The sequence below is a fragment of the Setaria italica genome, chromosome III, assembly GCF_000263155.2.
Source record: "Setaria italica strain Yugu1 chromosome III, Setaria_italica_v2.0, whole genome shotgun sequence".
NCBI classification, from domain to species: Eukaryota; Viridiplantae; Streptophyta; class Magnoliopsida; order Poales; family Poaceae; genus Setaria; species Setaria italica.
The window spans coordinates 10,979,657-10,992,981 of NC_028452.1; the positions used below are offsets into that span (position 1 = coordinate 10,979,657).

Here is a 13,325-nt window from a genome sequence, read left to right on the forward strand (position 1 = left end):
CAAATGGATCGTACAAACGAGTAGCGAGACGAATCTATTAAGCCTAATTAATCCATCATTAGTAAATGTTTACTGTAGCAACATATTGTCAAATCATGGACTAATTAGGCTTAATAGATTCGTCTCGCCGTTTAGCCTCCACTTATGTAATCGGTTTTGTAAATAGTCTACGTTTAATACTCCTAATTAGTATCTAAACATTCGATGTGACGGGTGTTTAAATTTAAGCAAGTGAACCAAACCAGGCCCAGCAGGGCAGCAGGGCTTCATCGATGAACAAGTGGAGCCTCAGTCCCAAGGATCCCTGATAAATGCAGCAGGATGCGCCTGACGGCCTGAGCTCTGAAGCCAAGCGATCAGCTGTATTGCTCCAGCCAGGGATTTCTGAACGATTCCTGTCAAAATGCTCACCGCAGCAAAGGCAATCGAACGAGAGCAAACGATAAACACAAAACACTGCAATGCATGACCACCAAGATGCAGGAGGGAGAATGAGAGAGGGGGGGTATCCTAAAAGTCTTCTTGTTTCCTCTTGCTGAGACTATTGAGTCTGGTTGTCCGACAGTATGCACAACCCACCACCAAGACGGCGGGCAAGACCAGGTAAACCACCGAATGTCAACCCAAAAAGAAAGAGAAAAGGAAAAGAAAGACGCCGGCTAGGACCTCACTACCCAGATATACAAAATGGAATCGAGGCAATTAGCACGGCGCCTCTATGATTAACCTGAAAAAGGAAAAAAAAAGTTTTTTTTGCTTTTTTTTTGCCTCAGACCAGCGCTGACAAAGAGAGCCTGCTTGTTGAACACGCTCTCCTCTCGTCTTCCTTTGCTCTTCTCGTCCCCTTCTTCTGCTTCACTTCATCTTCTCTTCCTCGTCTTCTTCTGCTTCGCTTCCTCTTCTTCTCCACCAGTGTCCTCCGAAACCACGACTCTGAGTTCTCCCTCGCCGCCACCACCCTTTGGCCCGGCAACGCAGGTCTCCTCGTCGTCGGTCAGTCGGAGTCGCTGTCCATGCTCTCCATCCCTTTCAGGCCCCGGTGCTTCTGTTGCTGCACAAACAGAGATCAAAAGTGAGATTTCCAGTCAGGTAAGTTTTTCAAAAAAAAAAAGAAATGGATTTCCAGTCAGGCCAGTGCGCAACAAAGCACAAGCCTTGATGCTGAAATCTGATTGGCCCGTGGGGCAGAGAAAGAGATGCCTCGACTCGACCTGCCTGCGCACGGCCACAGATCACAGACAGGAGCTGACGACAGAGTATCATTAGTGAGGTCAACTAATGACGGGTCTCGCCCTATGCACCCTGCTTCCTGCAGGAGAATAACGAGAGCTTCCCAAGTCAAGCAAAAAGGCAGGAGCCTGTCGTACCCCCCGGATGGCTATTCCATTTCTATCCTCAGTGTCATATCACAGGGACCCACCACCCGTGCATGGTCCCACCCGACTCGTAGCGCATCCGAGCCAGCGTGGCCAACAGGACCCCACATGTCAGCGTCCCCCCCTAGCCAAGTCAGACAAACACAATTGCACGACGCTGACAGATGGGCCCCGCGGGAAAGGCCCAAGGCCCAGGTGTGGCACGAAGATCCAGCCTTGGAGTTGGAGACCAGGCGCGCAGCCGTGCTGTGCTGTGCAGGCGGCCACGCTGCGCGTCGTCGGCAAATAATAAAAAGCGAGCACGAGATGTGGATTAAGCGCGGTCATCAATGAACGAGCAACAGGCGCGGCACTCCCTCGCCCTCACGGGAGGTGGGTCCCACGTGACATAAGAAGGGGACAGGCGAAAAGGGAGCACACCCATTTCCTTCCCCCTCTCTTTTCTGCTTGTCCCTCCCTGCCCTTTCTCCCCTTTTCCAGCTCTAATTTAATCACGCAGCCATGTTCAAAACTAACAGCAACACCGAGTAAAGTAAATCGAATCGAATTAACCGGCTGTGAAAACATTTTCGACGGCTAAGATTAAAAAAAAAAAAGAGGCAAGCCTGAGATTAATGGATGGATGGATACCTTCTTGGGGCACTTCTTCTCGCGCACCTCGTACCTGCTCCTCGTCACGTCCGTCAGCCATGTCCCCGGGCAGATGAACTGCGGGCGAACACACACGGACAAAGACAAAGACGCGAGAAATCATGTCAGCTTAATCCATGGATTAGATGAGGTAAAGCAAGCAAGCGGCGGCGAGGGCACCACGTACATTGACCGCCTTCTCGACGTTCTTGGGCCGCCTCTTGGGGCGCTGCGGCAGTTTGGTGCCCTTCATCGCCATGAAATCCTCCTCCTTCTCCTTGCGCGACAGCGTGGTGTAGATCCGCGGCAGCTCCAGCTTCGGCGTCGGCTTCGCCGACGACGACGCCCCCGCGCCGCCGGCCTGCTGCTGCTGCTGGCTGCCGCTGCCGCCCTGCTGCTGCTGCTGCTGCTTCGGGTCCGGGACGCCCAGGCCCATCACCGGGCCCAGGCCCGCCTTGTGCGCCTTGTCCGCCGCCTGCCGCTGCTGCTTCCCCGCCGCCGCCGCCGCTGACGGCTTCCCCCCGGCTCGCTGCTCCTCCGCCGATCTGATCATCATCACAGCATAAAAAACCCAGCAGCAACAAACAAAACGAAACCCAATCCGACACGGTGGTTGGGGTTAAAAGCGGCGGTGGGTTCCGGTTCGGTAACAGCACCAACAGCGACCAGGGAATGATGGGGGGTGGATGGATGGATGGATGGGATGCGGCGCGGCGCGGCGCGGTGCGGTGAGCAAAGCGGGGCGCGCCGGCAACAAAAGCCGCTGCCGCTGGGCGCTGCTGATGCCCACAAAAAAAGAAGAGAGATGGGGACGTGAGTGTTGGATGCGGCCTTGGATTTATACCCGGCTCGCATCGAGTCTATATTTGCCCTCGCCACGCCTCGCCTCGCCGGCCTGCGTTTGCTACTTGCTTGATGTCACGGCACGGTTCACCATTCACACCAAGCGAAGCCAGCCGGCAGACACCGGGGAGGGGAAGCCGGCCATTAATGGTGGATTAGATGACTGACGATGGTGGATTTTCTGGATAGGCCTGCCGGCTATTCAAGAACAGGGTAAAGTACTAAAGAGGCCTCTTTCCTTGCTCGATCGGGTGAATCTTCACCAGGGATGGGATACACAGGGTTGTCTACACCATTCGTTGGCTGAAAAGATCTGAAACGTCACAGGGAAATTCGATTTTTGAACCAAAGACACAGGATTTTGTATGTGTGTGTGAAGGACGGGTCTGAAAAGAGAGGAAGTGATCGAGTGTTTGGTGATCCGATCAAATCGAAACCCCAAACTAGCATGGGAAAACACGCTAAAACCCACTTGAATTTTAAACAAATGAAAAGAAGGAAACGGTGTGGAGAGAGAAGATGGGGGATGGTACTCGCCGTATCTTATCAACTGAACGCACCTTCCGTGCCTAAAGATGGAGGACGGGGGCGTGACAGCTCACCCAGACAACACGAACCCAACCCCAACCGGCGCGATCGAACCAGACGGCCGCGCGAGCCAAGCCTAGCCCCCGAGCCCTAGCGCCACCATGACCGCGACCGGCACGGACCCGAGAATACGAGACCGTGGCTGGGGTAAAAGCGGAAGAAGAAAAAAACGGGAGCGGAAGAAAAGAACTGGCAGACGCCTATAGGTGGGGAGGGAAACGGCGGCCATACCTGTGGTGGTGGGGGAGGGCACCGCGGCCGTGGTGCGCGTCGGAGGTCCCGATGCCGGCGCCGGAGCGCGACGGGAGAGGCGAGGCGGAGCGGAGGTTGGAGCCGCGGGTGTAGGAGGGCCCGCTCGGGGGCGGCATCAGCAGCTTGTCCGCGGGCACGGGCGAGCGGCGCTGGATCTTGGCGCTCTGCTGACCGCGCAGCGGCGAGGCGCCGCTCCCGGACGCGCCGTCGCGGCGGCCGCGCAGGCGCTTGTTCTGGCCCCACTGGAGCAGCACCTCGCCGCCGCCACCGGCGACGGCGGCGCTTGGGGAGGCCGGGTCGGAGAAGTCGGAGAGGTGGTGTTGGTTGTTGCCGTGGTCGCGCGCCGGGCTCCGGGTCGCGGCGGCGGTGGCGACCGACGAGGACGGCGCGGCCTGCGCCGGCGGCTGAGGGGCGCGAGCGCGCGGCTTGGGCTCGAGCGATGTCGAGGCCAGGAACGCCGCGAGGCGGGAGCTGTCGGTGGCGACGGCCGGCGAGGCGTCGTCCTTGCTCGATCTCGGGGCCGGCGCGGCCGGCGGCTTCCTGCTGCCGCTACCACTGCCGGCGGCGGCGATGCCATTGGGGAGCGGGAGGCAATCCGAGCTAGGCCTCTGGAATCTGCAGCAAAATCAATCAATGGAAAGACGAGTCAGCGACTGGATCGGGCAAGAACATGGTCGAGCACTTCGAACAAGGGATTGAAGGAAGGGCAAATTCTCGTATTTGTGCGAGAATTCGAAACCAGAAAAATCACCACGCTCGCAAACTGCAAAACTTCAGACTAAACGAGCAGCTCAGAGATCTGTGAAGAGAAATTCAGCACAGAACGCGAACGGAAATTCAGAACGAAAAGCTGCAATATATGAGAACGGAACCGAGACTATAGCGAAGAACCGAAACTAACTGGCGAAATACAGCCGCGAGACGCGAGAATAACCGTACCACAGATCAAACGGCGCATCAACGAACCTGCGGAAAGAAGACGGCATAGAACACAGAACGACTGCGAACAAGCCAAACAAGGGAGGGACTTCTCAAATCAGCCGGCGGGAGCCGGAACGCCGGGCCAACGAACACCAGCGCAGGAGACGAGAACGCAAAATCGCAACTTTGATCTCAAGAAAGAACACCGCACGAGAAGACCAAGAACGCAGAACGAATCGCTGCAGCGGCAGCGGCAGGCGATGGGATTGGGGGGATTCGCGTACCTCATCATGTCCAATGCCGGCGCTGGCTTCGACGGGCTCGACGACGCGACATCTCGAGCAACCGCGACGGCCTCCGCGGAGCCACGCATCGAATCGGCGTCCTCCACTCTCTCTTCCTCGGCTCCTGGTTCTACAATCGCGCGCGCACTCCGTCCCCTGCAACCTCGGCGTCTCGCTCTACAGATCAACCATCTGAGCCGACGATACCGAGGAGAGATCGCACGGTACGAAGGTTCTTGCGAAATCTGACAGCTAGAACAGAGAGGAGCGGGGAGCCGGAGAGAGCACAGCAATGGCGGAGGGGAGCAGAGCCCGAATGCCCGAGGCTTTATCGTTTCCACTCTGCCAACAATGCCCTCCACTCTCCGCACCTATTCTCGCCTCTGCCACCTCTACGCCCGCGCAGGAGTGCACCTGCGACCCTGTGGCACTCCTGAGGTTTAGCCTCAACGCCGATGGGCATTTCGGTAATTCGCCCCATGGCATACCGTGCGATTAGCACCGGCCGCCGAGGCCTATTTGGTAAATTGGTCGATGGCATGGTGTGTGATTAACTCGAAATCCCCCGGGGATTTGCATAAGAACTCACGTTCTACTCCTGCACTGCTAAATTCTTACAAGCTAGTGTTGAGATACATACGGCCACCGAAGCTACCAGCCACCACGTCACTTAGTCACTGGCACGTGGGCCATACTTGACACCATGCCACATCATCGCCGCAGTCCAGATAAGCCAAACTGCAGCCCTCATGTAGCCAACGACCGTGATCTGATCACTGGGGACGTGGACGGCGATTACTCTCCTAAACTTGGCAGCAACTGGGACATTTTCCGCTCTGAGCACCTAACTAGGCAAGTGGCTCACTGACGTGTGGGGTCCGGTGCATCTTGGCTTGGGGTAAGCGGGAAGGATGTTGACCGCGGGATTCCTGACGGACGGGTGGGATTCGATAGCGTGGGGACGTGGATGCGTCCACGAGCCACCACGTCGGACCTCGAGGAATCATGTGAGCGATGGGCGGAGCGCGCGTGACGTCGCGCGAGGTGGCGCGGTTGCCCGCTGGATTATCTAAAAGGGTAAAAATCCTGGCTGGTTTTTTAGGCTTGATGTGCTAGCCATGTAAAGGATATCACAATTCACACCACCGGTTTCAGTTTGTAGCACTGAAGAGATATCACCTTTCCAGCTCATAAAGGAAAAAACTAAGATGACAATGGCTACCGGATTATGGATTTAGTGTAACTACTAGAGATATACTGCCAATATTTCTATCATGAAATATGGCCTTACATGGTGAGTCACACCACCAATGGTTTCATGTATAGGCAATCCAAAATTTCTTTTATCAATTGTTTCTTTACACGTCGATTTATGTTCTCATGTGAAAAAGTTCTACAAAAGGCAAGCAGTCGTATAAAAAAGTAAACCATGATTGTTTTATGGATCTAGTGTAACTAAAAGTGACATGCTGCCAAGAGTTTGTTCATGGGTTACAGCTTTACAATGGTGAGTCATGTATTTTGGTTTCATATAGCCCAAAACCAATTTTGTTTTGACGATTCCTTCTTTACATGCATTGTCATATGCCAAAAGAAATGTACAAAGGCAAGAATTCATATAATTGAAAAAATGTTAGCTATGTTGGAATTATATTGCCGTTTATTGAAGTCGATTCTAGTGATCCTTCTGAAGTCACGAAGTGGCTCACAAAACCAAAATAAATCAAGCATATTAAGTTTGGATTCTTCATATCGATGGTATTAATGTTCGGACTATATGGTAATTTAACAATTTTTCATTCCCAATATGGTAGGTAGGGACAATAGTCTACCATCATTGCTTAGGTGTTAATTTCTCAGAAGGCACATGTTTAGGGCAACATGAGCCGTGCTTTTTAACCTAGTTAGTTTAGCAATATGACATATTCTATTTTGTGTTATGTTCTAGACATAGAAAAGGTAACTAACTTTGTTTTTTAGTACTCGTGTAAACCTGGCATCTTCTCAACATGGAGTAATAGATCCACAAATATGCCCACATAAAAATATTGTGGTATATAACAAAGAGAACAATATTTATGATGAAAGTTGTTGACCTAAGAAACTCCATTTTAATTTGTAGGCAAACAAAGCTATTTTTAAGCATTTAAGTTCTAGCTATGCAGAAAATGGAACGACAAGAAAGAACCACTAAGCTTTATTTTAGCATATTATGAATGATTTTTCACTAAAATCATCTTTAGCATGCAAAACATGAGAATCTATAAAAGTTATCTCAATATCAAATTAAATGATATACAAAAGCAATGGAGCATAAAGTTATCGACATTTTAGAATAAAATGCTTACCTGTTTTATGATTGGCAACTTCTTCAGGTGATGTGAGCTTCGTGGTTTCTCTTCTCATGAATGCACGCATATTGCAAATAACAAATAAGTCCTCCTTTTCTTCTATTATATTCATTTGGATGCTTTCACTCTCCTTAGATTGCCAAATAGACTTCTTTTTAAAAAAATTCCCATGAGATGAAAGTTATAAATCTACGACAGATGAAATAATAGGATCTTGAAGACGGACATAGTTGTCAATTTACAAGGATATTAGTATTTTCAGGTTCAAATAAGAAAACAACGTATCTTTGAATAAGAAAGCGGTATATCTGCAATAGATCAAAGAAGTGGGCTTAAAAAAAGTGTGATTGGCGATTTCAAAAAAACAAGAAAATAAAATTTATTCAAAGAGGAGTTAGATAATAGATCTTCCAGCTACACAAGAAGTTCAAAGAGATAAATCATGAGAATTACAAAAAAAACCTGATGTCAAACTCCACATGTTGAACAGTGACATGGAAAAGAAATAGATTGATGAGGAAAATATAGATCTTACGAAATTCCTCACAGGCGATGAAGAAATTCTGCCCATGTAGATCTTACGAAAGTCCTCCATACGATGAAGAAATTCTACACGCGTCCTTGCTTAATCTTGGCCTGGATCCTGAAAGAAGTATATGGCCGGATTCAGTGGAAGAAACGACATGAGCGCAATTAATCAGGAAGTTGGATCTGGAAAAAAAAATCACAAAGAAAGCTTGTCAAGAGAATAAGAATAGAGTACCGATAGATTTATGCAATATATTTGTGGTGAATCTTCAAGGTGAAGGCAAGGTAGGTTCGATGCAGGTATCTCAGGTGTACTGTTTGGCCTGGTGGAGCATGAAGAGGTATGAGAATGAAGGATGGATTTGGGACTAGATCAGAGCGACCCGTATTTAAATCGTTGAGCCACCTAACTTTGCGTGAATGAGAAGTAAGAAGGATATCGTGGGACGAGTTTTTGTACCACCGCCCCACTGACATGTGGGTTCTTGCACATATATGGGCCCATCTACCAGCGACAAATGTTATAAGAAAAATAAACAAGGGATGTACTACTTGAATTCCACCTACTTAACTATAATCGACAAAATAGCTGTTGAGGCACGAAGCGTGTGAAATTGAGAAAACGTGGGTGGCAGACGACATGGGGTTGGGTCGACGGGTTGGCGGGGAGTAGGGGAGGTGGAGGGCATGAACAAAAGATTCACGAGTGAAAATAGTACAACTTGTTTTATGTCCATCTTAGGGATTTGTATCCAGTAAAAATTGTATCCTCGCACTAGAATACTAACTTTTGCTCTCTCTTTTTGCTTGGTACAGTATACAGTTGTGCTTTCAACTATAATCGAGTTATGGAGACATCGCATGGGATGTTCTTGTATAGGCATTTTTTAAAATTGTGCTTTTATGTATAAGTCACATTTTTAAACTAGATCAAACAAAGGAAGCAAACAAATGGACACATACAAATACACCTCAAAAGTGAAATCAAACTTGTGTGGTCAGGTAAATAAACTCATCTAATGGAAATGCAAGCAAGATACCAAGAAATTAGTCTAATGTGGATATAAAAATTATCTACATGAAATACTTAAACTGATCTCTATTACCTAAATTTTTAGGATGCTATAGGATCTAAGTAAAGCCGGTCCAATTTCAGTGGTGCAAGAACGAGCCATTAAAGTGACCCAGCCTCAAATGTATGGGGAGGATAAGGATTTTAGGTAGCCTAAAGGTTTGAGAGCACGATTGTAGTCCTTTGACTCAAAGTCATCGTGGCTTGGTCATTTACATGCGGGCCTGCAAGCACCAGAGCCCACTCGTCAGTTACCGAGTTACCATGTGCTATTAAATCATATGGTTTACTTGCTTTGATAGCGAGGGCTTGCAATCGTGCAACAATCACACTTCTTGTTGATATTGTGTTTTTTTTATAAATTTTGTGTGTGCACAATATTAACTCTAGTTTCATCTGAATGGGTGTTTCATTAACATTGTTCGCAACTCACCCTAAGATTTCTTCTTTCATCGATACAGTGAGCATGCACGTTATAATCTCACAACATATCATTATATATGTTATTTCTTATTTTAAGCGAAATTATATATGTTATTTTATAAGGTACACGAGGAACTTTGGATTTGTTAAGTTCATGCATTAGCAACGGATAGGTTTGGTATTGTGTGAAAAAAGGGTTGGTATGGAATGGAATTATATACATCCTTACATTTGTTGGCACGTAGTTTCTCTTGGTGTTCATGATTTGTTTGAAGATCAAATGGTTAGAAGCATTATGAATTGGAGACATTTGCTACTTGAAAGGGTCCCAAAATGCCCAACCCCTCAAGTGAGTGGGCACCTCGCTCTTTCAGCGCTTCCAGCGGAGGCCGATGTAGAAACCCTTCGTTTTTAGGGCAATGTAGAAACTTGCTTTAGGGACCTAGGCACCTCAGCTGGCCATATGATCTTTTTCATAAGAGAGATTAAGAAGTGTCTCCATCCCAAATTATAAGTTATTTTGGCTTTTTAAAATTCATAGATTTTACTATGCACCTTGACAGGGCCGAGCCCCAGGCAAGTGTGCCCGGTGCGTTTGCACAGGGCCCCCAAATTTTTGGGGCCTACCAAACTGGCAGGGCAGACCTATAGGGCTATAGGCTATAGTTATGGCGGCTCACCAGAGTCCATCCGTGATCCGTCCGTCGGCCGTCGAGACTCGTCTAGACGCGGCGCGAGACTCGGGAATCGGCATCGGCAGGATCGAGGCGACAGAGGCGTCACTAACCGGCAACCGCGACCCATGTTAGGAACTCAGGAGTCAGGACTAGGGCTCCACCGCAACACCGCTCCAGGCGATCAGCGGATCAGGCGTCAGGTGCAGCATGACTCCTGCAGTTCGGCCAATTGCTTTTTAGGACCCTGTTTACTTCCTCCAAAATTCCAACTTTGGCACTATGCAAAAAGAAGATTCCCATCACATCAAACTTGCGGTATATGCATGGAGTTTTGTTGTACTTTGCGAGACGAATCTTTTGAGCCTAATTAGTCAATATTTGATAATAATTCACAAATACAAACGAAACGCTACAGTATGCTACAATGATTTTAGTTGTCCAAAATTGGGCAACTAAACAAGGCCTAGTTTTCACCGCGTCCCTTCAGTCTTGCTTTTTGCCTGTCGGTTGCGCATCAGGTATATTAATCTGGTCCAATTAATTTTCAATATTTTAATCAATATTGATGGGTGATGGCTAATATAATATTGATCCATCTAGGTGTTCTGTTATCTTTGTTTTGGTTCTGGATTATCTAGTGTTTTAAGAGTCGAATAGGTACGATTTTTGATATATCTTATTGTGATATATCATATATCTTATTTATAGTCTTATTTTTTAGGGAGGTAGGCTTCATTTTTAGAGTTTGGCACAGGACCTCGATTTTTGCCGGCTCAACCCTGCACCTTGATATATATTATGTATAATAAAATGTAGGATCCTACAAAATCCAAAATGAGGCGGCAGGAGTATACCTTATGAGAACTAAGATACTTTGACAAATGCCAAGGAAGATCAATAAACAAGATAATTTGACGGGGAACGACCTGGCCCTATGATCTTACAACTGCTAACTGCTACTTCATTTTTATAGCTAATTTACATAGTACATTTTGCTAGGCCTCCTCAATCCATGTTTCGGGATTCTGGCCCTGCCATATACTAGTCTTCTTATGTTACTTCCGGTTTCTTGTGTTGCGGGAGCGTTGCAGTGACCGGCGATCAGAGGTCAAAGAAGAAAAGCCCGGCCGAAATCCCTGGACGCCCCGGTTCTCTACTTCCCTCAGTCGCCGCTGGTAAAGCAGTTGTTTCCGGAGCGAAGTATAACTGAAGCACTAAAGTATAACTTAGCAGAATTCGGTTACATCCAAAAAAAATGGAGGAACTGATATTATGAGGGATTTTATCTGCTGCATTTTTTACCCTGTGACTGCATTAGGAGCAAATGAACTACTGTCTGGTTATCACACTAGATATGAAAGCCAGTCGATATGCTTAGTTGAGAAGCATAGAGTTATTTCCTGCTTTTCTGGTGGCAGTTGAGACCATTCAAGTTAGCAGAATAGGAGAGTAGCATGGCTGATGTCTTGTGCATCCGACGAAAATGCTACGTGAATGTAGGTAGTGTTGTTATCTACAACGACGTAGCAAGGCTTCAAAGCAGCAGGAGCAGGACTCTCATGGCTGCTTTTGCAGTTTTCTCCTTGATAGTTTATGATTTGCCAAAACCAAAGCCAGTCCATATCATGTACATACTGACTCACGTCTACTGCATATCCTAGCAGTCGGTGGAATTACTACTTTTCAAGTACTAGTAACCGAGTGTAACTGAAGCACTCAGGAACCGTGGTCTTGCCCCTACTTTGAAGTGCAATTATGTTTTTACACAAACACCCCATTTAATTACATCAAAAAGTTACATAAACAATAAGAGAAACCTACCCCGCGTCTGTTCCAAGTCTTATTCGGTTTGATGTAGATTATCATAGCTTAATAGGGATTGATAGGGAATTGAACTATATGTTCTACCACTCTGATGCCAATCTCTACTGACTCTTTATGCAGAACCGAACTGCAATTTCATCCCTAATGAGACCAGTGTGAGCCTTACCTTAGGGGGGAAGGTAGATGAGTGTGAGTCATGTCTATAGCCTCAAGCTTTTTGTTCTTTTCTTTACGAAAAGGCATCAGACGGTGTCCGCTACGTAAACGGTGCCCCGTTACTACATAGCCTTAAGATGTCCATTACTATGTAGCCTGCAGGTGAGAAGCGGTGAATTTTTTTTCCACCTTATTTTCTGTGGGTAGTTGAGATTTTTAATCAGCAGAGACGAAAGCACTTGTCCTGCAGAGCAGATGACAAATAGGCCAGGTCACCTGTAACCACCAGAAGCCATGGTTCAGTGATGTGGTGGTGATTCAAGGCATAGTCATATCTCCGCTGGCTGCTTTCGCATGCCTCTTTTTGCACTAGCAACTATATGTCACATACGCAACGAACAACAATCTGTCACCTACACACGACATCTAGTTGCTGCCAGCGGGGCCCACAAAATAGCATTGTCTCCTTCCTTCCTCCTCGCGCGGTGTTGCTTCTCGCCGACACCGCTGCTCCTTGCTGGTGTTTTGGAGCTTCGGGGTTGGGGTTGCTGGTAGTCCCCAGCTGTAGTGGGAGGTCCTCGGGCGGCGGCGGACCGACGGGACACCGCTGACCGGCAATCGCCGGTGGTGGAGGACAACCAATGGGGGGCGGTGGTGTGACAACGAGCTTCACGGCGGAGCTAGGTTAGGGCGGCGGTGGGTAGTGGTCGCAGATCCGGTGGCGGGAGACGCCGTTGACGGTGGAGGAGGACGGTGCAAGGGCACAGAGGTGATCGAGAGAACAGCGACGAGCGGCGGGAGCCACCAGAGCTGGAGAAGGAAGGTGAGGCGGGGCGAGCGTGTGGACTAAGGAAGAAGGAGGAGGAGCTTGAACGGAGGAAGAAGAAAGAAAAACGTGAACGGAGGTAGAAGAAGCAGTCATGGGCCGCGCTTCAGGCGATGGAAATTTCTCCATCGCCTGAAGCGATGGCTAGTCGCGCCCTCTCCTTGCTGACTTAGGAATTGCTGAAAAGTGAAAACCAAAACTTGTTCATCTCCAAAAGAAAACTAATAATGATCAAGAGAACACACAACCAGTTCACAAGTTCACACTATGTTCCAGCAGCACGCTTAAGAGCCACGTACGCCTAATTGCCTGTAGAACGTTTTCATATCCTTGCCTAATCAGACGACTCAAAATAAGTTAACAGATCGATTCGGCGAGGATGCATTCTGATACCGACATCTACGTCGCATGGTTACTGGTCTCGCCATTTCCGCACGAGGATCGGAATCGGAGTTGGGTCAAGCTCACGACTCGAAACAAAAACGGCGGCGCGGCTGCCCGGCCGGTCGTCCACCGTGTGGCATGGCTAAAAGTGGTCACGCCCGGCGTTCGCTTTCCATGCGGTGGATACGGC

The 13,325-nt window shown here is 48.5% G+C and overlaps 1 protein-coding gene across 1 annotated transcript; it reads right to left on the reverse strand.

Annotated features, from left to right (window-relative positions):
* Positions 1-506: 506 nt before the first annotated feature.
* LOC101759034 (translation initiation factor IF-2) lies at positions 507-5,204 on the reverse strand. The gene is made up of 5 exons (XM_004961211.4): positions 4,895-5,204; positions 3,669-4,304; positions 2,194-2,551; positions 2,007-2,084; positions 507-1,051 (listed from the first exon to the last, which is right to left on the reverse strand). Exons 1-5 carry the CDS (start codon positions 4,981-4,983, stop codon positions 995-997), a joined length of 1,218 nt encoding a protein of 405 aa, XP_004961268.1. The 5' UTR covers positions 4,984-5,204; the 3' UTR covers positions 507-994.
* Between the last annotated feature and the right edge of the window lie 8,121 nt (positions 5,205-13,325).